Source organism: Poecilia formosa, unplaced genomic scaffold, assembly GCF_000485575.1.
Source record: "Poecilia formosa unplaced genomic scaffold, Poecilia_formosa-5.1.2 Scaffold299, whole genome shotgun sequence".
NCBI lineage: Eukaryota > Metazoa > Chordata > Actinopteri > Cyprinodontiformes > Poeciliidae > Poecilia > Poecilia formosa.
In genome coordinates this window covers 835,620-861,939 of record NW_006800238.1, presented here as the reverse complement: position 1 = coordinate 861,939, position 26,320 = coordinate 835,620, and the positions used below count along the sequence as shown (strand labels likewise).

Here is a 26,320-nt window from a genome sequence, read left to right as displayed (position 1 = left end):
GTTAGTGTAGCAGAAAGCCTCAGGTACTGCTATAATGTAGCTGAACTTTTGTTTGGCCTTGGTGGAGGTGGTTGTGCTTTTTCTGGCTGTTTTCATCATTATATAACCTGCCTTTTACAAGCTGTGGAAAATAATGGAGCTTTGTTAAATTAGTTATCAGAATCTGAAAACGGTTTAATATTGTTAATGCTTAATGTTATTTTTACATACTCAGCATTTTTAATGTCTTTTCAACTTTAAAATACGTTAGGCTTTTGTTTTAGAAGCGTAATTTCACCATAAAAAATAAAGACCCTATTTTTAAATTTCACATTTATTGTCTTAAGGGTCTCTGAGAACTTTTAATGAAGCAATTTTTAAAATATTTCTTTGTGGAGGTATAAATATGATTTGACACAGCCACCCCTAAGTATGGACGATCTGTGCACATGTATTTGAGGTAAGGGAGGTGCATGCTGAATTGTATAAGTTAAAAGTAAAGCCATGAGAAAATAGCTTCTTTTTAAAACTTATTCATATCTACAATCTGCTCTCCTCACAAACATACATGTGTGCAGGCTTGCTAAACGCCACTGGGATTTTAACAGGAAGTTTGTCATTTATCAGATTGGTAAAATTGGTTACATGATATTTAATACATCTTGATGTGGTAAGAATTCACCAAAAGGTGCATAGATAAAATGCCACCTCACCATTCTGTTTATCTCTGGAGAGTATTTGTGAGCAAAGGTGTTAATGTGGAGAATTCCTTTTTCTTATTTTTGAATAACTTGGATTGTAACAATTTTTTTATGTGCAGGTTTTTCTCCATTTTTGTTTCATCAGACAAGAGCCAGGTGTGGAGGCTCAGAAATCTCAGGTCAAATACAATAGCCCCAACACAAATGAAATATCTTCAATGGAAATACAAATGCTACAGTGGAAATGACGTAACCTGCAGCAGAAGTAACGGTGCTTTATTTTTTTTAATTATTTTTCTTTATTTGGGTTTGTCAACTCAATACATTAACTTGAAGGTTGAATTCTTCCCTTGTCGCTTAAAATCTCATTCAATCATTTTGTTAAATCTACTTTGATTTAACAAAATCAAAGTAGATTGATTTTGTTAAATCAAACGGGTATCAAAGCAGGTAACTTTGATACCTGCTTTATTTCTAGCAATTTCTTAGCCCTTCTTTAAAGTCAGTCACTGTAGAAGATTGATTTATTTTACATTATTATATGTCTCTTCTTTTTTTATTCCTTGATAAAAATTAACTCTAGCATTTGTTCCTCTATTATGTAACTTAAATCAGAACGTGTGGTGACATTGACTAAAAAAAGAAGACATGGCATTTATAACACTTTAAAGGCCATGCACATTCTTTAGATGTGTGCACAGAGCTCACTTAACTCTTGTTTACCCATGGTGGCATGCTATTACCTCCATAGAGGTAGAAAAAAGCAACAATGAGCTTACGGAGAAACTGAGTGGCGGCTGGGGCTGAAATTGTGGTCATGGCATGATTGTTTTCAGGTCATCAATGACTCTAATCTTCAAGCTTTTGGTCTGCCGTCTTCTTTCTAGTCATTGGGTAAAACTGATTGTGTTCTTTAATCTTCCTCTTTATTCACAAAGGCTGTATTGATCACAGAGTCTCCGAGCTGAACTGCAAGCTGTCTCTGCAGCCGTCTGTAGCTACTAACAAAGACGTAATCGCTCAAACACTTCCAACTACCAATTTGTGCTGGTTCTCACTTCCTTGCAGAAGAGTTTGATAGGGAACTCTAAATTACTGTAACTGTGCCTCATTCCCAGGACTTTCTGTGTAACACACACACACACAAACACACACACACACACACACAGACACTAGTCAGCCTCAATATTAAAACTGCTGACAGCTAGAGAGAATAACATTGATTATTTCATTAAAGTAGTCCATGTCAAGGGGTGGGATATATTTTGCAGTGACTGAAAACTCACTCAGTTTTTTGAATTTGATGTGCTGAAAGCACGGAAAATAGTCTAGAGTAAAAATGAATGACTTTAACAGGGGCCTGATCGAGATTGCTTGACTAGTGAATGAGCACAACTCCAAAGGAGGAAGAACCTGGGAAATGTGTCCAAATGCAGTGGTTGGGTCCTGCAAAAAAACTGGAGAGATCCAATGATGGCGACATGTGCACCCAGTGCTTTTAAGAGCAAGCACTTACCTGTGTAGTAGTCACAGAAGAGCTGCTGTGCTGATTTTTTAATGTAATAATGCAGAAAGGGAAAAAAAATTGTATCAGAACACTGAGAATCAGCCTGGCTCCTTTATTCCAGTTCTTCCCATTACACCAAAGCAAGTTTGGAAAGGGAAACAGTTTAAGGTGTTGATTTACGGTCAAAATTCCCAGATCTCAGCCATGGCACAGTAGCTACAGTCCCGAGTTTGACTCCCATCCTTGGTGATGCGCCGCATGTCTTTACCCCCTTCTCTCTGCACCGCTTCCTGTCAGATTATTATCGAACAAAGGCCACTTATGCCAAAAAATTCTTAATTTAAAAAAAAAAAAAAGAGGCTCATTTCAAGGCATCACATTGTAAAGTCAAAATTTCTTTTAATATAAACCTAATATTTACAACTTAAGGCAATATAATTATTTGATTGTGCTATAAAATGGCACTATGTGCCTGATAAATGCATAATATTAATTAGGCAACAACTTTTGGTTGGATTATTTGGAAACGGAAAATGTATAAAATGTCCAACCAGTAATCGTCCTTCTCAAGCTCAATATAACATTCTGCTTGTGTAGTAAGGGCAATCATCAGAAAGGACTCATCACACCGCAAATACACGAGAAGAGTTGTTTAATTATCTGAAGACATTTAAGACCAGTCACCAACGACATCCTATATTACATAGACTGAAATCCTGGAGTCCCCTGCAGTATGAGGCACATGTTCAGACTCGTCTGTACAAGTTTGCTGTTAAACATTGAAATAATTCATAGGAGGGCATGAAGAAAGTGCTGGTGTCAGATGACACAAAATTGAGCTCTTTGACATAAAGTCGATGCATTGTGTCCGAAGGAAGATGAATGCAATGAACACCATCCACAGTTAAGCTCAGAGTGGGAAGCAGTGTGCTTTGGGACTCTCTGATGACTTCACCTCATTAAAAAGGCCCGATACTCTAAAACAGAGAACGTTTTTTCTCTCAGCCAAAACAGTAATGGGTCTTTAAGTAATAAAATGTCCCAAACTTTACCACAAAGGAGTGGCTAATGAAAAAGTCTACCAGTGTAACAGAGTGACCTCATGAGTCTTGTGATTCCAGTCTTACAGAAAAGCTGTGGAAGGACCTGAAGCTTTGACTCACATACCACCACTCGAAGGATTTCTTTGAGTTTCTGCAAAGAGGATTGGTCCATAATTTGTCTGGAGAATGCAATTCGGTCACCAGCAAAGCAAGTTGCTTTACCAGTTAAGACATGGTATTGTGGATTTTGGATTTCACTCAGAGACGCCTCCCCCTCAGGAGGCAGTTCTGCTCTGGGGGTTTCTGAGTTTCTGGCTTGGCCTGTGTTAACGGGGCTGTGAGGGTAGGGGGGTTAGAGGGCTGCTGCTCCTGTGTTTCACTGCTGACCTGCCTCAGTGGGATGTGCAACTTCTCTGTGGGGGGGGGAGGTGCCTGCAGTGCTCGGTAGCCGAGGCTACCTGCCCCTCTCTGCTCTTTGGCGCTGAGTGCTGCGAGGTTAAGGGTCATACGCAGTTCATATTTTATTCACAAAATCTGTCTACTTTGATTTCAGATGCTACCCTGATTTTCTAAAGTCAATAAAGCAGTTAGGAAGCCATTGCTTTCTTCTTCTAAACTGCCCTGGCATATTCAGGCAACTTGCTTATCCATCTGGTACGTCTGATATGTTGCATCAGAACATGTGGGGGGATAAAAGTTCTTTTCACATCTCTCCTGTATAATTGTTAGTTTAATTCCTTATAGACAATTGTAAATGACTTGCTCTCTGCATCTTAAATAGTTTTTGCATTTTATTGCAAGGGAAGACTATTTCTGGATGAAAAATTTTCCTGTTGCAAAGTTTCTAGGTAATGTGTGGATTTCAGATTTTTTAAGTCTCACTTTATGCTCACTTTGGGTTTTTAGTCTCCTATGCATTTTCTCTGACATTATACCAATCCTTTAACTGATGCTTACACCCATTCTTTTCCTCAAGACAGAAGATGTGTACTACTCTTATGTCAAGCACTCTTGTGTTAGTTTCCTGAAAATGTCCTTGGAAAATAGCTCTCCCAGCTAGGTCGCATGAGCCAGCTGAAGGACAGAACTGGGCTCTCTTACGAAAGGTGGATACGTCCCGGAGCCTCAGCATATGGCATGATTTACATATTTCATGGTGTGTCTTTCTATTGTGGTCCCTTATTCAGAATACACACAATTCTTGGGAGCTTCATAATGGGAGCTGCCATCGGCCTGCTCTTCAGTATCTCTGCATCCTCATTCAGATGCTCAGAGGAGAGACAGTACAGGGGGAAAAAGTGACAGTACGTGGGATTGCCTTCCTCCCCCTTCCTCACATACACTACATAAAGCTTCTCCACACCTGATCAAAGGCATCACATTTTCTCTTGATTATTCAACTGTCTTATACCTGCAAACCTTCACGGCTCTTTAGCCTCTCCCTGACACAAGAGAGCAGATAATGAATAAAATGTCAAATATAAATCTCATCATGTATAATTAACAGAACACATTTCATTTGACGTACAGTTAAGACAGCGTTCCTGTGGGGATTATAGGGATAGTTGTGGTGTTTAGAACTACAAAACTGATACAGTGCTTGTTTGGATTATATCAAACTAAAGCATATGGATGCCTTCAGTTGTCCTTTGAAGTTAGCAGATGCTCGTCTTTCTGTATAAATATTGCTTTAGACGAAGCACTCTTTTTACATGAGTACTAAAAAAATACAGACCCAATGTAAATAGGGAGATGAACCAAAAAGAGTTTAACTGTCCGTCTGTTCTGCCAATAGCTTGATGCTCTTCCACAAACGAGATCAGACTTCTGTTCATCAATGGTCTTTAAACATAATTGATGACGGCTTTAACTGTTAAAGATATACAGCATCTTATTACTCGGTAAATAGAAACAAATAGCAATAAACAGAAACACTTTAATTACTTTTATGTATAAAATCTAATTTTAAATCACTCTTTCTGCAGAATACTAACATGGATCTTTGTACTAAACAAAAAACTTTTACTACCCAAAACAAGTATAACATCAATATATATTTTTGAGGTTCTGACCTGTGAAGCAGCACTTCTCCAAAGACAAATTTGCAGCTCTCCACTCGGATAAAGCAAATACCTTGGAGATGAGATTAAGCTATTGTTGCCTAGACAATGGCAGGAAGAATGTTTGGAGGAGATGTTTAACCTGTCAAACCTAAAAATCTATTTGTTTAAATTAGCTCAGCCATTTATGATATAAAAAGTGGTCAAATATTCAGCCGGTAATTTAACAGCACCTTGTTGATGGCAGTAAAATCTGCATATGGCTTCCCAGAAACTTGCTAATTAAAGATTAGTGGTGGTGTGCACACAAGTTCTTCAAAATATGTTGCTTGTTGTGTAATTGTTCCATCCTGTAAAAAAGCAGTTCAGATGAGTTCAGTAAAGTCCTAAATTAATTGTATTCATCCTCAGTCTGAGTGTACATAATAATATGGAGGAGTTGGAAGTAATTATGTCCTACACTTTTGTGGGTTTTTTCTAATGTTGTAAAAAAAGAAAGAAAAAAATCAACATCTGTTGCCACTTATTTAAATTTATCATCAAACACTATTTATCCAGCCTATTAGACAAAATTATCTGATTGTATGGTTAAGCATCAACTAATTTATTCAGTTCATGTAAGGCAGCATTAGTGTTTTGGTTTCTCACTGTCACATTTTAGTGCTTTGGGAAGTAGATGAATGCTAATGGATGGGAGGATTTCAGAAAGTATACACCACCTGAGCACTGCTAAACCAAGTCTGCACGGATGATAAAACCTTTCCTTTTTTATCTTCTTTTGTCTTCAAGCTCTTAAGCTAGTTTCCCACCGTTATTGCACCTTAACCCTGATCTTTGTCAGATACAAAATCAAGCTGGATTCAGACGAGGTTCAGTATGGAGGGCACGGACGGCTCGACCACAACACCGATTTCTTCACTGAGCCCCAACCCTTCAACGGACGCTCCAACTCGATGCTGGTAAATATTTCCAACACGATACTTTTGACTCATAAGAGGTCATCGTTTTTTGTTTTTTTTTGGTTTTTTTTTGTTGAATGTCACTGAGTCCTAGTTTTGGAGCACACTACAATTACAGATTCAGGGCTGTTGTTGAGTCTACTGCCACTTTTCTCCAAACCAATGCTGTATCAACATCATATTCTGCATACTAATTCAAGTATGATTTGGGAGGTTGTTGTATATTCACACTGAAGAAGAGGCAAAATTAAGCAGGCTCAAAAATGTCAGCATGCATACTAAATGAGGACGGAGTGTGCTGTTGATAGACACTATTGTCCCACATTGCAGTAAACAAATGTGGGCTTTTTTTTTTTTTTTTGAGGAGTTGGTCACAGCTGAAAAGCATCAAAAGGAATTGTGGGCGTTGATGAGACGACTCTGGAATTGGCCAGAAAAACATTTAATATTATCTAACAAAGTTTGGATAAGCAACTTTTGCTCTCAACTAAACCTTTAGAGAGACAAATTCTTCATAAATATTAGATTTTTAGCAGTACTGTGTCAGAATCTTTGTTTTTATTCATTTATTTTTTCTTATCACTTACTTTCATTCCTCTTTGTGGGATTAATATTTAATTCTTTATTACGTTTATTACCAATTTGTTTGTTTTTACTCTTGATCCTTAATATATATTAATCTGGAAATGTATACAGAAATCTTTTCCCTCATTCTGTCTACAATAAATATTGCACCAAGCTGAGGTCAGTAACTCCTCCTTCAGGTTGTTTTTGAGACTACAAAACTGAGCTTACTGTTTTATGAAGAGTAATATAGCTTAAGATAGCCCAAGAGCCTAAATACCTATCGCCAGGTCGCATTTATTTTGTCTTTGTAAACAACTTTGAAAAACATGTCACCTTCAGACAACTGTTTTTTTTTCACTCCATAAGCATGTGCTAATATGAAGTTTTTCTTATTAAATCCCAATACAATACATAGAGTTTTCAAGGGAAAGAATACTGTTGCCAGGCAGTGTACATTTAATTATTTGAAGGGTGTGCAAATTGCTTGATCCTTTGCATTAGTCCCAGTTAACCACATTCATGTATATGATGTAGATCGCCACCATCACCTGCATTTTTTTTTTTTTTTTTTTTTTTTTGCTTTCGTGTTTTGTATTCCCAGAATGTGTCCAAAATGTTAAGGCAACATTTGAAGGAAAAGACACGGGTTTTCTTACTTAAATACACACATATTGATGATTTGAGCACTTTTTGTGCATTTTCCATCACTCACAATTTCTGACAAATGTCTTCTCATTCATCAGATGAATACAGAATAATAAAACAATATGTACTATATATATATTTATTTATTTATTTTATTTTTTGGTGGACTGAAACAATAATAATGTTAATTTATGCAGTGACACTCGGTAAAGTTTGGGCTAAAGCCTAAAGTGTTATGTATAAATATATATACTAACCTGACAGCTTACTGATGCAACTTTTAATGTGATTGATGAATCTCGAGGATTGGAGTGTTTTTAGCTTTTGAGAACAAATTCACAGCAACAATAACGAGCATCGTTTTGAAAGATGTGACTTTAATTGATGACAGCTATCACTGATATCCATCATCTGTTTCCTTTTCTTCTTTTGCTCAATAAATCAGAATAGCTTTAATGAAGGGGTTTATTCCTATGCAGTTGGAGTTTGAATGTGACTGCTGTTGGATGTTGACTGCAGGAAATCTGTCTACATTATCTTGCCTTCTTGGCAGCGTTTTTCGTTTTTCTTCTTCTTGGCAGGAGAGAGGTTGCTTGCTTTTCTTTTCTCAAACATGTATGCCTTCACCCCGCCCTCACTGAGCGGATATGCATCTCTTTAACTGTTTTACTCTCACAGTTTTACCGTTGCAAAGTAATTTTGTAAGTGCTGCCAGGAGAAACAAAGTCTGATGAAATAGCTGTCAGCGCATTAATGTTTTCTCCTTTTTTATGTTGAATGTTTGATTTCTCAAATCAGCTTAATTGGCCTGAAATGGGGTTTGTAGTGAGAGAATGTTTTAAAGCCATTCTAATGAGGTTTAAGTGTGCTGGCATGAAAGAGGGCTGCTTTTCTGGCAAAGTGCCACTATCTCCCTGGTCTGGGACTCTCAGCCTAACAACAGCCCCATAATTTACCAGCTTCCTCTCAAGCTTTTAATCTCAGATAAAGAAATGATCAAATGTGGCTACATGCATCAAGGCTAGATCCATCCATCAGGGGGGAAGGGAAGTATTGTATCTAGTCTCTGTTGCATTAGGTTTTGTTTGTGAATATCATATTTGCCTTCTCTGCATTTTCTTTTGCACAAGCTTGGCAGTTACCCTGAAGTTATTGGGCGTCATGGGAATCTGTTATCTGTGGTTCTTTCAGTCTCCCCAGCAAACAATGTGCATTATTCATGGCGTCAGAACTTACCTTTTCATGTGCATGCCTTTTAAACCTGCACGGCACCATGTAGGGATGTAAACTACCTGAAACAACGAGCCGCTGGTCCTCCATCATGAGAACCTCTTCAGGCTCATACGATCAAATAGCATTGGTTCTAAAAATGTAAATTTTGTCATGTTTGCTCCACTGATGCCCAGATATACTCAGATGGTTACCTGCTTTATGTTTAATCCAGTTTAGATATAATGATGAAGTGATGCTTAGTGTTTTTTTTTTGTTTTTTTTACGTTTGCTTTGTTCTTGTGCTTCCTAAATATTTTATGGTTGTGTCTAAATTATTTAAAGAGAAAGTTCAGAATTTGTAAAGTTCTATCAAAAGGTTATAAGCATTTAAATATCATGACTGCAGTACACAAGTCTTCTTAAGTATAAATCGATATAGGTTGCTCTTAGATTGAAATCCGGGAGATTGGCAAAAAAAAAAAAAAAAGAAGGAAATCAAATACTTTAATCTAAACCATTATGTTTAGAAACATAATAGTGGTTTGTGTGAAAAACTATGTACTCTTGAAATTGGCATTCAAGGCAGATAAACTGTTAATTATGGCATTTTCTGTTTGTACTCTGAAGTTGGATTTACTGATTTCCCAGTCCGAAACACATTCACTCAAGTTTCCACTTGAAATTGAAATTATGACTGGGAGAGTCTGTGCTTACCAGCCCAGAATTCAAAATCCAATATGGCTGCCACACATGCAGAAACAGGGTGAAAGTTGCAGGTATGCACAAACTCAGAACTAACGCATCACACCCCTTTTGCCAAACATATGCAGCGTTGTTTTAAACATTAGCACATGCACAATGTTTGGATGTGTTGTTCTGTAGCGCAACTTTAAAAAGTAACACCAAAGCAAAACAGAGACAACACACAGCTATCACTACAGTGCAGGAAGTAAGGTGAACCACACCACATTTTTATGTCGACATCCATATTTTTTAACCGCAATAAGATATGTAGCCCGCTTCGCACTTAACTGAATTACTCACCGGAAACAATGTCAAGCAGAATGTACATCAATGATAATGGAGAAAAATCTGATAAAGTCCAAATCCAGCTGCCTGGAGCATTTAGCCAGCTCAAAATGCCGCACAGCATATCAAATGGCAATGCACTAGTGGTGTGATGAGAAGTTCCTCTGATCAGGAAGGATTTCCCAAAAGCAGCACATTAATGGTGCATTCAAGTAAATCTTATATATTGGATTATCTAAGCGCAAAGCAACTCCAATGTCATTTCAACCTTTTTTATGCTAAGATTTTGCATCAATTTTACCCCGAATTTCAGATGAAGCCGCTAGCTGTTAGTATTTGCTGCATGTAAGATATTAATTGTTGATTTCTTGACAGAGCCGCTGTTAAAGATATCTGAACTGTCCCTTTATATTTGTATCATATTTGACATTGCACCTGCTGGGTTGCCTGTTCATTTGAACTTCACTTGAACCTCTCTGGATCAATACTGAAAGTGTTGCTGTAAATGGGTGGAGGATATAATTCAATATCAGGTGTTGGGCTGTGAACTTCAAACTGCCATGAATTTCTTTTGCAATCTTCAGGCATTCCTGAACACATCATTCCGGAGCTATTTTGTTGACTTTATTTCAAAGGTTCTTCCTTTTTCATGCAGACTCTGATCCGCTATCGTATTAGCTTAGGTTTCATCACTTAATGACACAGTTTCTCCAATCTGTTAACTTTTTTTTTTTTTTCCTGAGTTTTATTAATTTAAACACAAGTTCTTCAGTCATGTCCCTCCTGGCTAAAATGTGAAGTTTAGTTAGCTAGTCATCTGCTAATTTTGGCACTCGTGCAAATTAATGGGGAGAAAGAGAGGAAGTGAGAGGGAAGGAGCCGACAGGGAGAAAAGGATGGAGGCAAGCGGGGACCCTTTTGCACACGCGGCACCCAGTCTCCTTTAAAGGCGGCTTCATAGAGATTTGACAATAAGAATATAGTCTGGAATAAAGCTACTTTTTCTCCTCCTTTTCACACCTACCGGGTAATGACAAGAATAATCAGACAAAAGCCACTGCGGGGGATGCAGCAAGGTGCCCACATCATCCATGTTTTATTTAACAACTAATGCTTTCAAAGTCTGCTCAAACTTCTTTTCTCCCGCCTTTTTAATGTCTCTGACTGTTCTCAAGCTTCCTCGTTACAGAGCGGTAATAACCTCGATATCTTCCAAGAACGCATCACACTGCAGCCTGTGAGTGCACATAATTAGATCAAGGAGGCAAAGTCAGTAGTATCCTTGTATCCTGGTAGGCTCTGGAGAACACTATGTAACCCTGACACCCAGTGTTTCCAAATCTGGTCAGGGCTTACTGTAATCTATTTAGGCCTGTCTGTGGGATCCTTTTCTACGTTATCAAAGAAATCAATAAAGATAAAACAGATCCAACTCCTCAAAACAAACAAAGGAAAATACCAACATAGATCCTGAAAGAGCTTATAGATTGTACACACAGTGCATTGCAAAAGAATCTTTCCACATTTTGCCACATTTCAACCTCAAACCGTAATGTGTTTTATTCAGACTGTTAATGAAAGACAAACGTCAACTAGTGCATCATTGTGAACTGATGAGAAAAATATGAATTGGTTTTTAAACTTTGACAAGTAAAATTGTGAGAAAAAAATGTTTAGTGAATTTAGAGTGAAGTTAATATATAATTGCATATAGATTCATCACACAGAGTGAAATATTTACGGCCTTTATTTGACAGAAGAAATTCTCCAGAAAAACATTTCAGTCAGCAAAATATGGGAGTGACAATTTTCTGACTGAACAAATAAAGACTAGATGTTTTAAATAAGGAAATTAAAACATATATAAAGTTACGTAGATCTCTTAAATATATATAAAAAAAAAAACGGACTTGATTTGAAGTCGTAGTTAAAAAGTGCCATTACCATCACCCAGTAAGAAAAAAAATACCGAATATGGTCAAAAGACAGAAAGATTTTGGAAAAGTTTCCAGAAAACATCATTGTGATGTTTTTTGTTTTTTTTTTTGGAAAATGTCACAAAAAGAGTTTGAATTGTAGAAACCAGATTGTGTACCCATTAAGAAATTGACCATTGTGCTTTTGCTATGGTCAACCAACATGGATTGCTCTGTTAGCAAGGTGTTTAATATTAAAGGTTTCAAAAGAACCCAGAGGAACTGATAGAGGCCCTTTTCACAGACCTTTTCTGTGACTGAACAAGATGGGGGGAGGTTTGAGGCAGGAAGATGACCAGACCATTGAGCGTGTTTGAATGAGAAACATGCAGTTTTATCAAAGGCCATAAAGACCTCATTGTGAGATGTGTTCAGAATGTAGTGGATGTTTGGGGGTTGTTTTATGGAGTTGAGTTGAATAGCCTTTCATTACTGACATGGCAATTTAGCCTGATTTATAACAGAGAAATCTTAAAGGAAACATCTGAATATCATTTTGAATAAAACTACAACGAAATGGTAGATGTGCATTGGAATAAGGTGGCCATTCAGAGCAGCCATATTTTTTTAAAGCTGCTTGGAGAAGAGATTTCCATTTAAGCCCACCACTGTTTTGTACATTTGTAATTGTTTTCATTCTCTTTTTACTAATGTGTAAAACAGCAGGGTTTTTTTTCCATACCTACCTTTAGGCCATTTAGTACCAGATATGACAACTGATACTTTTAACTAATCATTTAGAGTGTACTGTAAGATGCGGTGCCTCACTGGTCCACAGAATATTTGGGAGCTTAGGGTTTTGGGATGTATGTAATTATTGCCAAGTTTCATTCATATTATTGAAGCATGACACACTGATCTTCACTGAGAAGAGAGCCCTGCAGTACATTCAGTATCGTTTGTGAGTCCCTGGGTGAGTCGTTGCTTTGCTCTTGGATTCATTTCGGTAGACCAGCTTCTCCTGGGAAGAGTGATTTCTGATGTTTTCTCCATGAGTATATAATCTACAGTAACTTTATGTAGTTGGGTCGAGTCCCAAAGCTTTAAAAATGACCTTGTGACCCTTATAGCAGTCAATGACATTGTTCTTCACCTGTTTGGGGGGTTTCTTTAAAGTATGGCTTTGTATTTTGCATTATGGTCTTTTGACCTACTCATTTGACAGATATTTACGATTTAAGCAATTTCCTGAATCCACAACCCTCACGGTAATCAGACCTTGGATGTTTCAAGGGAAATAAATTTTAAAAATGAAGAAAATTTGGGTAATTTCTTATTTAACAAGGAGAACATTAATGTTTTCACAAATGGACAGTTTAGTTTGGATATCTTATTTTCCCTTTTAATGAATTAAATCATCTATCTGTCATCACATTTTCACTGCACTGCATGTAGCTACAATATAATTTCTACCAGTCCAGCTCAAGATTTTTGTTTTATATTAAAATTTTTGCACATCTGTTAGTTTTATCTATGTGCAAAAGATACTGACATTTAAGGAGCACATAATGCCATCCGTCTATTGTCTATAACCATGTCTTTGTGTGACTTTTGTTAATCGTGGCAGTTTAGATCAGCAGTTTGCCTCATTAAGGGCAATATGTAAAAGGGAATTGTTTTAAATGGATACAGATAAAACTGAGTGAAATGCTCTCATTCTCTTTATCTAGATAAAAATCCATCAACTTTCTTTGTCTAAGAGAACTGACAGTTTGATCTCCTATGGGGAGCCTTTTATGAGGCTTTTGTACATCAAGGACTACTATTGAACAATTACAGTTTATTAATTTAACTTGACAGAAACTTTTAAATACTCTGAGAATAAAAACTCCCTCAGTGAGGAAATTTTCGGCTATCCTTCTTGAAGTTCGTGTCACATGTACAGTTTTGTTTGAGTGTTCTAATGTCAAAAATGTAATGCTAAGAAAGTGTGAAGAATAATTAGCTGCTCTGAAACCTTTTGATAAACTTTGCATGCATCAAAGGGGGTTGTCTCCTGTGACAGTTTCTCAAAAAGAAATTAATCTGAAATACGAAGGAGAAGGAAAGTGAAGAGAAATGTAGCAGGCTTGTGGCAAATGATCAAAAGCCGTTCATTTCCGTGGCGCAGATCTAAGACCTGACGTTGATGAGGAGGTATGAACTAACAGAATAAAACTGTGACAGCAAGCAAAGGACCTTCTTCGTACTTTTACATACATATATAATATCCAACAGAGCACTGTTAAATCCTCTCACACCTCTTTGCACTGCATCACGAAAGTCTAGATTTTCACACATCAATTACAACCCTAAACAATGCCATGTTCAAATGTAGTTTAATGTGATCAACCAACAGAAAGTAGTGCAGAACTGAAAAATGACAATCCATTCCAAAAACTGTCAACAGTGTCATTAATTACTCATCCGTCCTTTATACCAATGTAATCCATTTACTGTTGCTTGTGCCCGTCTTCTGCAGCCAATAGAAAAAAGAGTAACTGTACAGGTCAAGAAGAACATGCAAACTCCAAGTAGATACACTAGAAACTTGCTGCACAAAATCCGTGCTGGCGACATTCAGCAGTCATTTAAAGAAAAACAAATAATCTATTGGCAATATCTGTTTGAAGGGTTATTTTAGTCAGATTGTTTAAATATCCAGATTGGAAAACTTAAGAAAAAGGTCCTTTGAAGTCGGAATGAAAAATTGGAAGGTTGAAGGTTTCACACCAGTTCTCAAAATCCAATATGGCTGAAAATACATTTTTAGACAGTTAAAAAAAGAGAAAAAAGGTTTTCTGTACTTTTAACTGTTCTCCTTCAATAACCATCTCATCAAAGTGTTTAGAAGTCAAAAATTCAGGAAAACATTTTTTGATACATTAGCTAGACTGACCACTAAGCAAACCTCAGTGGTTTTAGGGGTTTTACTTCACAGAGTGGATGTAAAGAAATGTTTTCTTTCTTTACTGCCCCATAAACAGTTCCACCCATCCATCCTGCACATGCTTAAAAACAATCCTGCAGCATGATGCTGCCAGCACCATGTTTCTCCACAGTGATGATGTGTCGAGGGTGACAATCAGTGTCGGTCTGTCACACATAGCAATTTCCATGTTGCCTAGAAAGTTACATTTTGGAGACATTACACATAGGTGGAACTTTTGAAATAACTTGGTTTCTGATCCATACATTTTCTGATGTATGGATCAGAAAAAAAACAAGTCTGAATATAAGTGGACACTAAACCTTCCACCATCATAAGCCATGTGTAATTGTAACAATTTTGAGCTAAATTTTTGTTGGTATATTGCAACAAACTGTAATAAAGTGCAATTATGTTGTGGTCAAAATGTGACAAAATTACTAGAATTTGTATATAATTCATACTCCAAACTGCAAGCGCACTGAATGGAAAATAGCATTTTGATTTCACCTTTTTTTTCTTTTCAAGAAAATTAAAATAAAATTCATCAGTGTAATGTTTGAGCTTGACAATCTAGTAACCCTTCTTGTGAGCATGTAATCTTCTAAATCCAAAGCTTAGCTAACCTCCAAGGCAGGTTTTGAATTGTTACCCTGCCAGATTCTTTGTGTGCCTAATATACAAACTACATGTTGTCTACAGAAGTGCTTACAGCGGGTTGATTCTTGTTAAGTGAGTAATGGAGCCAAACAGAGACATGTCTGGAGAGTTAAAGTGCACAGATAGTCAGGCAGTGCGTTCACAAGCAGCTGGGGTCTGGAGAGCGGAGAGTGGATGTTCCAGCGCAGCGCCTCATGAATCCTTTATCAGTGTGTTTGAACATTGATCAGATTGAGTATTAGCCCAAAGGCTGGACTCAGCTCTTGAGGGGAGTGCAAAATCCAAATTCTCTCATGTGAGCACGCAATGAGGCAACAAAAGAACATCCGCGAGACAAAAAAAAAGGACAAAGTGTGTCGGCAAACTTTCTGCTAATCCAATATTTAAAAGCGAAATCTACTTTCCTTCCCTCTCATCTCATTAAGTTGTGCACCTGTGATGGAGTAAAGTGGAGATAAGGTTTTTTGTTCTACAGTAAATGCTGTTTGATCCGACGGTTAGAGGAGCCTGCTGTTGCCTAGATATGAGATGTTCCTTATGAGTGTGGGAATGAAATGCGCTTTGAGAGCGGCTGAAGTAGTAAACACCTACTCCTAATGAGTAATCAGAGGCAGCACAGGCTTTGCAGACATATTCAAACAAATCCCAGAGGACAGTTTGCCCTGACGGAAAAACAGTAATGCGTTGAAGAGAATTAAGTTGAATATTTCTGAGTAATTCATTTGAATATGTAGTGAGTGAGTGGATGGGAATGATGATTCATAAATCCCCCACATGATTTAACCGGGGATGTGAAGTCATTAGCACGGAATATCAGCAGGGTTATCACAGGGATGATGCGTTTGTGAAACCGTTTTACACACACTCTCTGCGGTTATTTATTAGCAGAAAACAAATGTTTCATATCTTGTTAGAAACTATAGTTCTTGGCGTTTGCACAGTGGTCAGCAACTTTTATCATCTAAAGTGATGATTTGCATTCAGCTCCTAGTGAATAACGTGTCTAGAGCTGCAAAACCTACTTAACCTAATGCTAAATGTTTCTATTGACTGTTGATAAGGTATTTATGAAGTAAGTTATCAATTATGCACCACTAATTAAGCAAAATACACCAAAAGCATGAATATTCGAGTGTAGTGATTGTTGTTTGAGTCAAAAATTACTCAACAGAGAGATGTGTTGTAAACGATTAAAGAAAAAAAACAAACCTACTGGAATGTGAAGCGACTACAAATGGTTTGTTCCATTTACATTCAAAATAAAATCTATTCTATCTGTGTGTGTCCTTGATGTATGTGTGTGTGTGTGTGTGTGTGTGTGTGTGTGTGTGTGTGTGTGTGTGTGTGTGTATTTATTTGCACTCACATTTCTTGTACGTCTCCGTCATATTATTATAATTTTTAGTGTTCAAAAGTCTTAAATTTGAGTTTGTGAAACCTGCAGAAACCACAACCTGTTTATGTTAAATAATGCTCATCTGCTGCAGGTTTGTTTCAAAGCTTACAAATAAAATGCATGCTGCACAACACACTGGCATAGTCAGGTGTGAAAAAGAAGAAAAAAACCCAGAAAGTTATAAACAAAAAAGAAAAAATTTAAAAAGTAGTGGAATTAAGAGCAATTAAAAATATTGGCATGTTACTGTAGATGCTGTATGCACCTTATGAGATGCTTTTTGACATATTGCTGAGGTTGTATGCTCAGTTTAACTAATAGAAATGCCAGACTTTCTTTTTGAGCAGCTTTTACTGAATACTGAATTATTTATTGTTAAGGACTTTAGTATTTCGCTATATTGAATCTTCGGATTGTGGAGGGAATCCTGTAACGTTTGAGTTATGTCAGCAGATGAAAGTCTTTAGCTGTGTTTGTCAGAATGTATGTTTTGAAGTAATTTGTTAATTTGAACGTATTCCGCCGCTTGTGATATGCGCTTCGCTACATTTTCCGTTTCATTCAGAATTCGTCACTGTTTGTCACACTCTCCGTTTAGTGGAAATAAAAGCTGTTGACATACTCCAGGTTTGGCGCAGTGGTAGCTTTTCTCTGAACAGGTGCAGCGATTCATTCTGGCTTTTCTTCCCTCTGTGGTGCCTTTGCATGCAGACTCTCCCACTGTGACTGTTTAATTAGGCACCAATGTCTGTGTCAGTGTTTCAGCGGCGGGCTGCTCGACTCCCTCAATGACAAACTGTTGCCAAAGAAACGCATCCACGGCGAGCTCAGATCTACTGATGCTGAGGGGCGGCTGGGAGAGTTCAGCGGGGTGATTGAACTGTTTACAACTCTGCTCGCTTTTTTTAGTGTTCTGTTGGGGAAATATCGCATCATTTATGTCTGTCTTGCTTTTCCTTTGGCATGAATCTGAAGTGACTAATGATGCACGATGGCTTCTCGCCTCCAAATGACACTGTGAATATCAAAAGGATTGATCAAAGGCTTTATTAGCCACACGGCTTGAAAATGAGGCCCTCACTAGGCCGACTCTTTGTACTATATATATATTTAGGCAATCTGACATTTACAAGCTTTGTTTGTTTTTCCTGTCCAGTCCACAGAGCTTTTTTTATATCAGTTTATGCCCAGTGGCAGATTGTGCTTCTTCACACAGGCCCATATTTGCAATAGATACACAGCCAGTATTTGGGAGACAATGAGAAACAGTTATTGCATTGATTGGAGAATTTGGAAATTAACATTTTAGAAGACGGGGCGCCCCCATTTCTTTTATGAATGGAATTGCTTTGGATTTAAAAAAAAAAAAAGTAACAAACAAAAATTTCAACCAAATTAAATGAACAATTGAAAGCTTTAAAATATTTCCAACACTAGAAAGATATCCCTAAATTGTTTAAAGAAATGGATGTAAAATCTAAGTGCAGACAAAAAAAACAATATGCAAGAATTTTTCCCCTTGTAGATGATGTTGTAGGAGATCTCTGATGGAGCACTTAAAGTATTTTCATTTGCTTTTGTTTTTTTTGTTTTTTTTATGTTTTTATTAGATTGTAACATATTTCAACTAGCTAAAAGCAAATATTTACCAGTTTCCCCTCATATTGTCAGACCAAATATAATTCCAGGATACATTTGCAAGGTTAATGGTTTACTTTTCCTCCAGGCAGTACATATCATGAAACATAACCTTATCAAGTCTTTCTCCATTTATTAGCAAAAGTCATAATAAAATATTTACTATGTTTATTTTCAATATGCTGAGATAAGCTTTTGGTGTGAACTCCTATATTAATTTGATCTCCACCCCAGCTCGTGTTCAGTAACTGTGATGGATCTTAAAACAGATGCATGCGTGAAAAAAGCCCCATCCTCAGCTATACGCTCTGATCGGCCACTTTATTAGGTATACCTGTTCAACTTCTTCTAACAGCAATTCAGCCAATCACTTAGCAGCACCTCATTGTGTATGCACCTAGACATGGTGAACACAAATTGCCTAAGTGGTTGGTGAGTGTATAATCTTTCTTACATTATCAGAGGGTTATTCAATTGCTCGACAAAAGCACTACTTCCTGTCGTGGTGCGTGGAGCAAAAAAAGAAAGGAAAAAAAAAAAAGCAACAGAACATGCCTTGAATTTCCAAACCTCCCTAATCCTCTTTGAATTGCTTCAAGTACTATAATAACAAATTGTCAAGCCTTTACACAAAGAAGCTTTCCTGTAGCCTTAAGGCCAAAGTTTAGTTTTTTTTTTTCGACAAAGTACACTTGCAGCACGTTCAATTGCAACTCAAATGTGAAAGCCATAAATAACATGAATTTCACTACTCGACATCTTTCCAAGAACTGCTTCTATCGAGCAATAAGTCACTGGAATTGGTAGAAATGCTACGCAGCACACAAATTTTGGTTGCCCTTTCAAAATGGTGCTTTTGCATTTCGGTCGCTCAGCAGGTGGGTCATCTTCTCATGTATGTGTGGCTGCACCCCTTCCCTTTTCCTAAATAATTTAACATAGTCATCATTACTACTTCTAAAATCTTTGCACTGAGTCTACTGCGGGAAGCCGTGTGGTGGTTTGGTTTTTGACTCTGGGTCTGTGTTCCCGACGAAATTTTCATCAACTTTTGATTAATATAAATGTATTAGTTTCATTTGTTTTTGGGGGGGTTTTTTGTTTTGTTTTTTTTTTTTGTCAGACGCTTCAGAGTTGCATTCCCCAACCAAAAATATCCGAAATGTTGTCGAGGGGAGAGTAGCGGTGGGATTTGGGCTTTGACACCCTTTTGCTCAGTTTCCTGACTCTAGTGCCACCCAGAGGCTGAGGAGCTGCAACACCGTCACGTTAATTATACCTTCCCAACCTTGACGGTTCACTTTGATCAAAGCTGTGGCGTTTGTCTCCTATCAGGACTTACTTTTTTTGCTCACATGTGAATACACCTCTTTGTCTTTTTCCTCCTCCTTATCCTTCCCCAGGTGACACATCGACCTTGGTTAAAAAGGACAAAAAAAAAGTGTCTATGCCTCATCATGAGGCACTACCAAGTGTCTATGTGTCACTTCTGAAAAAAAATATACAATAAACCTGAAGATTTGGTAATCTCCAAATTGGTGATCTTGTTAACATCATTAATCTTCAGTTGTCTCACTTTTCTTTCTTTCTCCCCGTCTCTTTATTCCTCAGGTCTACATCCCCTGCAGAACAGCTATTGTCCTGGCCAACGAGGAGATAGATTACTGTTATTAGAGGATGATTGTCTCCACAGAGACCGGGATTGAGAACAGATTCCAAGCTCAAACTGAGTGTTAACAATCACCTTCATCTTAAAGTGTCAACCTTGCACACCAGTCAAAACCTACTTTTTTGTCTCTGAGCCTTTTTCTGAATGAAGGGGTGAACGTAAGGCGTCTTAAAATTGTGTGCTTTCAAAATACCATCTGTAACCTTAGACGGTGTGTAACCCCATTTACTTCAGATCGGTCCATTTGGGAAGCGTCCAACCTATCCGAGCAGCTAGATGCTAAAAATCAAAAGCCCTGCCGAGTCCATCCGACGCTAGCCAGCAGCCATTTCTCGGCTTGGTTGCATTTGGCTTGTCATCTGAAAAACACGACCAGCAACTGTGACAGAGCCAGCATTCATTTATGCAAACATAGAAAAAGATCAAAGAAAATAAAGAGTATTTCAGACTGTTAGATGTGTTGAAACAGAAGTGATTTGTTTGGATTCATTTTGTATTAGAATAAAATACAGAAAGAGACACCAGAATGTGTGTGTATGTAACCACCTGTGACCCATCTGTGTTCAACATTTCTGTCTACAAATAAAATGTCCCTTGCACTAAATAATGAATTGATAAATCATTTTATAGTAGTGTCTTGTATTTTGGTGATTTGTTGTTTTTTTAAAAGCTACTCAATGTATATATTTTTATATACATTTGTTTTTACATACACTGTGAGGCTTTTCATGTTTTGTCACATTACAGCGGCAAACCTCAACGCATTCTGTTGGAATTTGAATTCAGAACCAGACAAAATACAGAGTAATTTTGAAGTGATGGGAAAATTATTTATTTATTTTTTTTTTCAAAATGTTACACAAAGTAATGTGGAAATTGTGGCATATATTGTTGTCAGCCCTTTCTAAATCAAAACTTTGTAGAAACACTGTAACTTCATTTATAGTACGCAATTAAGTTTACCACTTTTGCATATTTACTGAAACTTTTAGCGGTTTTTTTTTCCTTTTCAAAGTAGCTCAAGTTTAGTCATATTTTAGATTTTAGTATGTAAATGAAAATCAATTTTTAAGTCTTACCAAAGATTCTCAGATGGATTTAGCTCTGGACTTTGACTAAGCCATTCCAGCACACAATTAAGCTTTGATCTGGACCGTCTGTTAATTTAGGTCGCTGCTGGTCCTGACTTCCACCTCAATCTTAAGTCTTTTGTAGCATATATCAGGGTTTTTTTTTTTGTTTTTTTTCATGATTTCCTTCTATTTAGCTACATCCATCACAGTTCACTTTCTCCCTTTCATACAAGTATCCCTGAAGCATGATGCTGCCACTGCCATATTTTACAGTGAGGATGGTGTGTTCAGGTTGTAGTAGCATCTGATCTCAGTCACTCCTCCTGCCTCTCTGCCAGCACCTAATGAGTACAGTGTACATAAATCACACACCGTGCGATTTATTATTAGGTGTTGGATTGGATCTCAGAGCGCATTCAAATCCACTTCATATTCCTAGGATGTACTGATTTTATGAATAGTCATCAGTTTGCCATTTTAAAAATCAATTTGTTCATTTTTTTTGCATAAAACACAAGCAACACTTGTGCTGAAATTACCCAATTTTTTCCCTTTGCATAAATTTTTCTGCTGTTATTTTACTGTAAAATTCTCAAACTAAATCCCACTTCAAAACATTGACGCCGTCTCTCGGCACACACCAGCATGAGACTGAAAACGGTATTACATGTGTGACTCGCATACTTGACTACCTTAGGAAGCTGTGTGTGATTTATGTACACCGTGCTCATTAGGTGCTGTTGCATTCCCCTGGGATCGTTCCCGAAAAAAAAACAAAAAACAAGGAAAATCCACACAGAGAGCGACATGTGCGTCTTTCAATTAGTTGTGACTTTTGTGACTTTTGTCTCAACTTGCTTGATTATCGAACAGCTCTAGGAGCGCTGCAGCGCTGTTGTGTGAGAAGGTTATTGATTAACTTAAATAAACCGAGGAACATCGCTGATGCTGACTGCTGAACTTGCGCGCGCGCGCACACACACACACACACACACACTTATAAAATGTCACAAAGTATGTTGTGAAAATAACTGATAACAGATCTCCTGCCAGTCTGTATGTTCACTTCATTTTGAATCTCTTTGGAGTCCCTTGTTGCTTTTGGATGTTTTTAAGCGGCTTCCAAGTTGAACGAATAAAGGGGGAAAAAAAGGATTTCTTTTTTTATTTGCAGATAAATGCATATTTTCAGATTATTATGATCCACACCTTTTGAATTGGTTCAGACCCTGTCATTTAAGGCATATACTGTAACATATGGTGGGTTTTGATCTGCCTTCCCCGCAGCTTAAAGAAAACACATCCAAATTCAAAACGATTTTCCTCTATTTAGTCAGAAGTATCATGAACATGTCATCGCTTCTGTTTAAGTATTCAAAAAGAAAGAACTTTCTCCACCTCTTAAATCACTCAGAGGATCACTTTGCATACATTATAAGCAACAAGGTTGTGCACCTGAATTAGAGCCTTTAATCACCCTGTATCTGACCCAGTGTCACTGTCATTTTGCTGCTGCCACAACCAATTGTCCTCTTTTGTTCTCTGAAGAACGTCTGATGTCTGATAGACTGTAACTGTTTTAGCGTTTCTTTTTCATTACTAATAAAGATTAAAAAAAAAAAATCACAGTCTGTCAAACCAAAGCAATGTGAACAACCTGGATGTCTGGACTACTGATCCCTCTCTATTGCATCCTTGAGATAGTATGGAAGGAGGTGTGTGTGTGTGTCTGTGTGTGTGAGTGAGTGAGTGAGTGAGAGAGAGGGTGGGGGTAACTTTTGGCATGCTGATGAAATCAGAATGTTACCTTGAGTAAAAACACGCCAATATTACAATAACATATTTACAAAAATCAACACATTGGATGATCTAATTTACCTTTATGTTATTTAAAGCAGAAAATCAACAAATGGTTTTTGGATTCTGTTGCAAAATAATCTAACATAGATTAAATAATTATATTGAAAAGGAGGTACAGTGAACTTGAGGTTCTGTTTTCTCCGTTCAAATTAAATTCATCAGTATTCTGCAGTCATTTTTCTCTGGAGCTTGACTTTTAATTATTCACAGAAAATTTGCAATTTTCTAGCGATATTTATCTTTAATTTGCTATTTATAACATTTTGCACATATAATTCCCCCAGAGGCATTTCTAAGAATACTGAACAACCAAACATTTTAGTGTAAACATAAACAATGCAGCAGCTTTCAATCAAAATATCTTGCCACAGATAGATTGCGTGTTTGTTTTTGTGTGCTCGGATATTGCCGCCGACTGCAGAAAGAGCCCTGAAATCTCTCCGACGACAAAGGAAGGAATCTACTTTACACTCTGTGCTGCAGCACATAAAACTTTCATTTTCCATTTGGTGACAAGAAAAGCTGTGAAATGCCGCCACGACTGCACGGAAGAAATCACCGCAAGTGATTCCCTACAACATGATGCAAGGAGGATGAAAGACAGCTCATCAGACTGTAATATTTTAATTTCCATTTCCTGGGCCCCCACACTTTGTTCTACTTACACCAGATTATGAGTCTTTGTGCACAGGCGTCGGTGTAAGCCTCTTAATAGCAACTGTAGCATGAATAGCAGTGAAGGGAAGATCACAATAGCTTTTGTTGAGGCTGTCTCACAAAGGTGTGGATTCAATTCTTATGGGGATTTTTTTTTATTGTTTTCTGTATTGTTTTCTTTTGTATTGTTAACTCTTTTCTATGGATTTGTCTTGTTTCTGTCTGAAGATTCAGCTGTTGGATCATATGGCTTCTTCTAAGAAGTAATTGGTTTGGATTCTTTTTGAGCAGCATCACAGACCTCGCCCCAATTTTTGCTGTCTGCACTGTCAAGTCTGGTACAAGGGCACTGACGAATATTTAAAAAAAAAAACAACCTTGACTCTGCATGTCCCTGCTAAGTTAATAGTTTCCAGCTATTGTTGTCCAGTGTGTTTTTGTCTTCTAAACGTATTCTCAACCCAGTAACTTCTTCACAGTTGTCGCATTACAATCAGTTTGTTTTTGCAGGAATGCTGCCCTCCTTCTTCCGCCCACCCCAGCCAAATAAAATTCAAGCAATAATCAGATTTTTTATTTATTTATTTATTTTTTCCCAGCAGAAGGCAACCCAGTCTCCCAGAACTCGGCAACAAGCAAGGAAAACATATTCCGCTGCATATAGATATGAGTAGCTGCAAACTTCTTGAAGGCACAACTGGCAGATAAGATATATATTATTTTCTAGTTCTTGGGAGGACCAGCCCTTTCTTATACCTCTTTGGGCAACTGCCCATTTAGCCCACATCAAAATCCACCTCTGATTAAAGTTCACCAAAGCTTTACTTTATTCTCAACCTGCCTGAGTCGATATTTTGCACAACAAAAAAAAACAACCTTTTGCTGTAATTAGACCTTAATAATCAGTATATGTCTCTACCAGTTTTGTACATGCAGAGATTCCATTTTTTTTCCCTCTTTGTAAAATAGCTCAAACTCAGACAAATTAGAGTCTGTGATAGGAACTTTATATATTTTGTCACATATTCTCAGTTGGATGATAATCTGGATTTTGGACTACTGAAACACATCAATATACTTTAACAATTCCGTTGTAGCACTGGGTGTATTTTTGCCAATTTTCTGTAAAGGCCAGATTAACAACTAGAAGTTGAACTGCCAACAGATTGTCCCTCCTGACATATAGAGCATTTCAGCTCCTGAGTCGCCATGGTTACTTCTCTGATTGATGCTCGCCTGTCATTTTAGGTGGATGTCCATGTCTTGGTAAGTCCTGTACTCTTTTCAGGTGGTAGGTTGCAACGTGCTCGATGAGGTCCAAAACTCGGATTACTGATCTATAATCAAACCCATCTTTAAACTTCTTCACAGGTTTTTTCCTGACCTTTCTTCTGTCATCCTTGTTCTTGATAAAGCTGCTTTCTCTCTGAGCCCTGAGTCACACCCAGTCAGAATCCAGTTGGATTTTATTTAGCTGTATCAAAGCACAAATAAACAAAAACCTTTTCAGACTTTTATTTTTTAAAACGGCTTGAAAACCCCCTTTATTTGTATTCGGTTTCACAATCATGTGCCTCATTGTGTTGGTGTGTCAGATTTCAGGTTTTCAGTTGCAACATGATGAAATGTGAAAAGGTTGGAGGTGGTTGAGTATCTTTGCAATGCGCTGCATGTTTGACCTGGGAGGGTGCTGAAACACAAAATGGGGTAACCGTGTCGACAGTGTAGACAATGCTCCAAATATGCTGCAAAGAAAATACATCAATACCACATGCTATGGCCTCAACGCCTACCTGAGAGCAATAACCACCTTTCTGAAACACTGAATTTTACAGGTGTTCACGTTATTGACTGCACTCCCTGTAAGTATCTGTGCCATGAAAAATGCATGTCGTACTGTATAAACTATGCAGTACAGTACATGAGAAGACTTCACACACAGGAGGCTGTAGCGGGGGTTCTGTGTTGTAACACTTTGTTGAATTGCATTCCTTATTTGCCCTCATGAATATAAATTTCTAAACAGGAGTCATGTCGTCAAAACTAGGAGGTGTGACAGACATGGAGGGGATTGCGTCTGCCGAGCCCATGAGACTGCACCAGTCAGGGAGTGTTTTTCACTGTGCAAACTGCTGCTGCTCAAATACAGTTTCATCCAATGGCAGATGTCACCGAATGGAGTGATGAAAGGGGTTTACACTTTGTACGCTATCCTAGAGCTCCCCTTTCTCTGCAGGATAATACAGTCCAAGCAGCAGGGAACACCTAGTGCCTGAAAAATCTGCTTAGACGCAGTTTACTTCCTCCAGAGCATTTCTAAATGCCGTCTTGTAAAATCTGTTAATGTTTGAATAAAACAGCTAAGTGTTTGTATGGCAGCTAAAAACACTTAGCTGCCCTCAGAAGGCCACATCTAAATTCAAGATTCACTTGTATGGATTGTTTGGAGTCATTTTTCTGCATCTTTACTTTTAAAAGAGTAAAGTTGATCTTTCAGCATGGACACCTTTCTCTGCAGTTATGACAGTTATGAGAAACATTCAGTTTTATTTGCAATATTTAGACAGGAAGTCCCTAGGATAGGAATTGAACCAGCTGGGCAGCTGCATTGAGAACTCTCAGTGTACCTTTTTGAGGGAACAATTATTATTGAACAATGGTGCTTATGAACAATAAGCTCCTGCAGCTTTGAACACCTGTTACACACAGCATGAAATCTTATTCCATTTAGACTAACAACTTTAGACTTTTTTGTGGTTGCTGTTCTTTTAAAAGAGTACT

General features: G+C 37.6%; 1 protein-coding gene and 1 long non-coding RNA gene across 2 annotated transcripts in view; both read left to right on the top strand.

Moving 5' to 3' along the window:
• The window catches only part of LOC103152069 (1,4-alpha-glucan-branching enzyme-like), a 39,082-nt gene extending 18,513 nt beyond the window's left edge, over positions 1-20,569 (top strand). Inside the window, exons 3-4 of the mRNA XM_007572404.2 lie at positions 6,132-6,249; positions 19,892-20,569. Of these exons, the coding sequence (XP_007572466.2) occupies positions 6,132-6,249; positions 19,892-19,954 (181 nt within the window). The 3' untranslated portion in view covers positions 19,955-20,569. The remainder of the gene's footprint in view (positions 1-6,131; positions 6,250-19,891) is intronic.
• Positions 846-1,314, top strand: LOC107832946 (uncharacterized). The gene is made up of 2 exons (XR_001658669.1): positions 846-1,091; positions 1,131-1,314. It is a non-coding gene; the product is annotated as an uncharacterized LOC107832946 (long non-coding RNA).
• Positions 20,570-26,320: the final 5,751 nt, after the last annotated feature.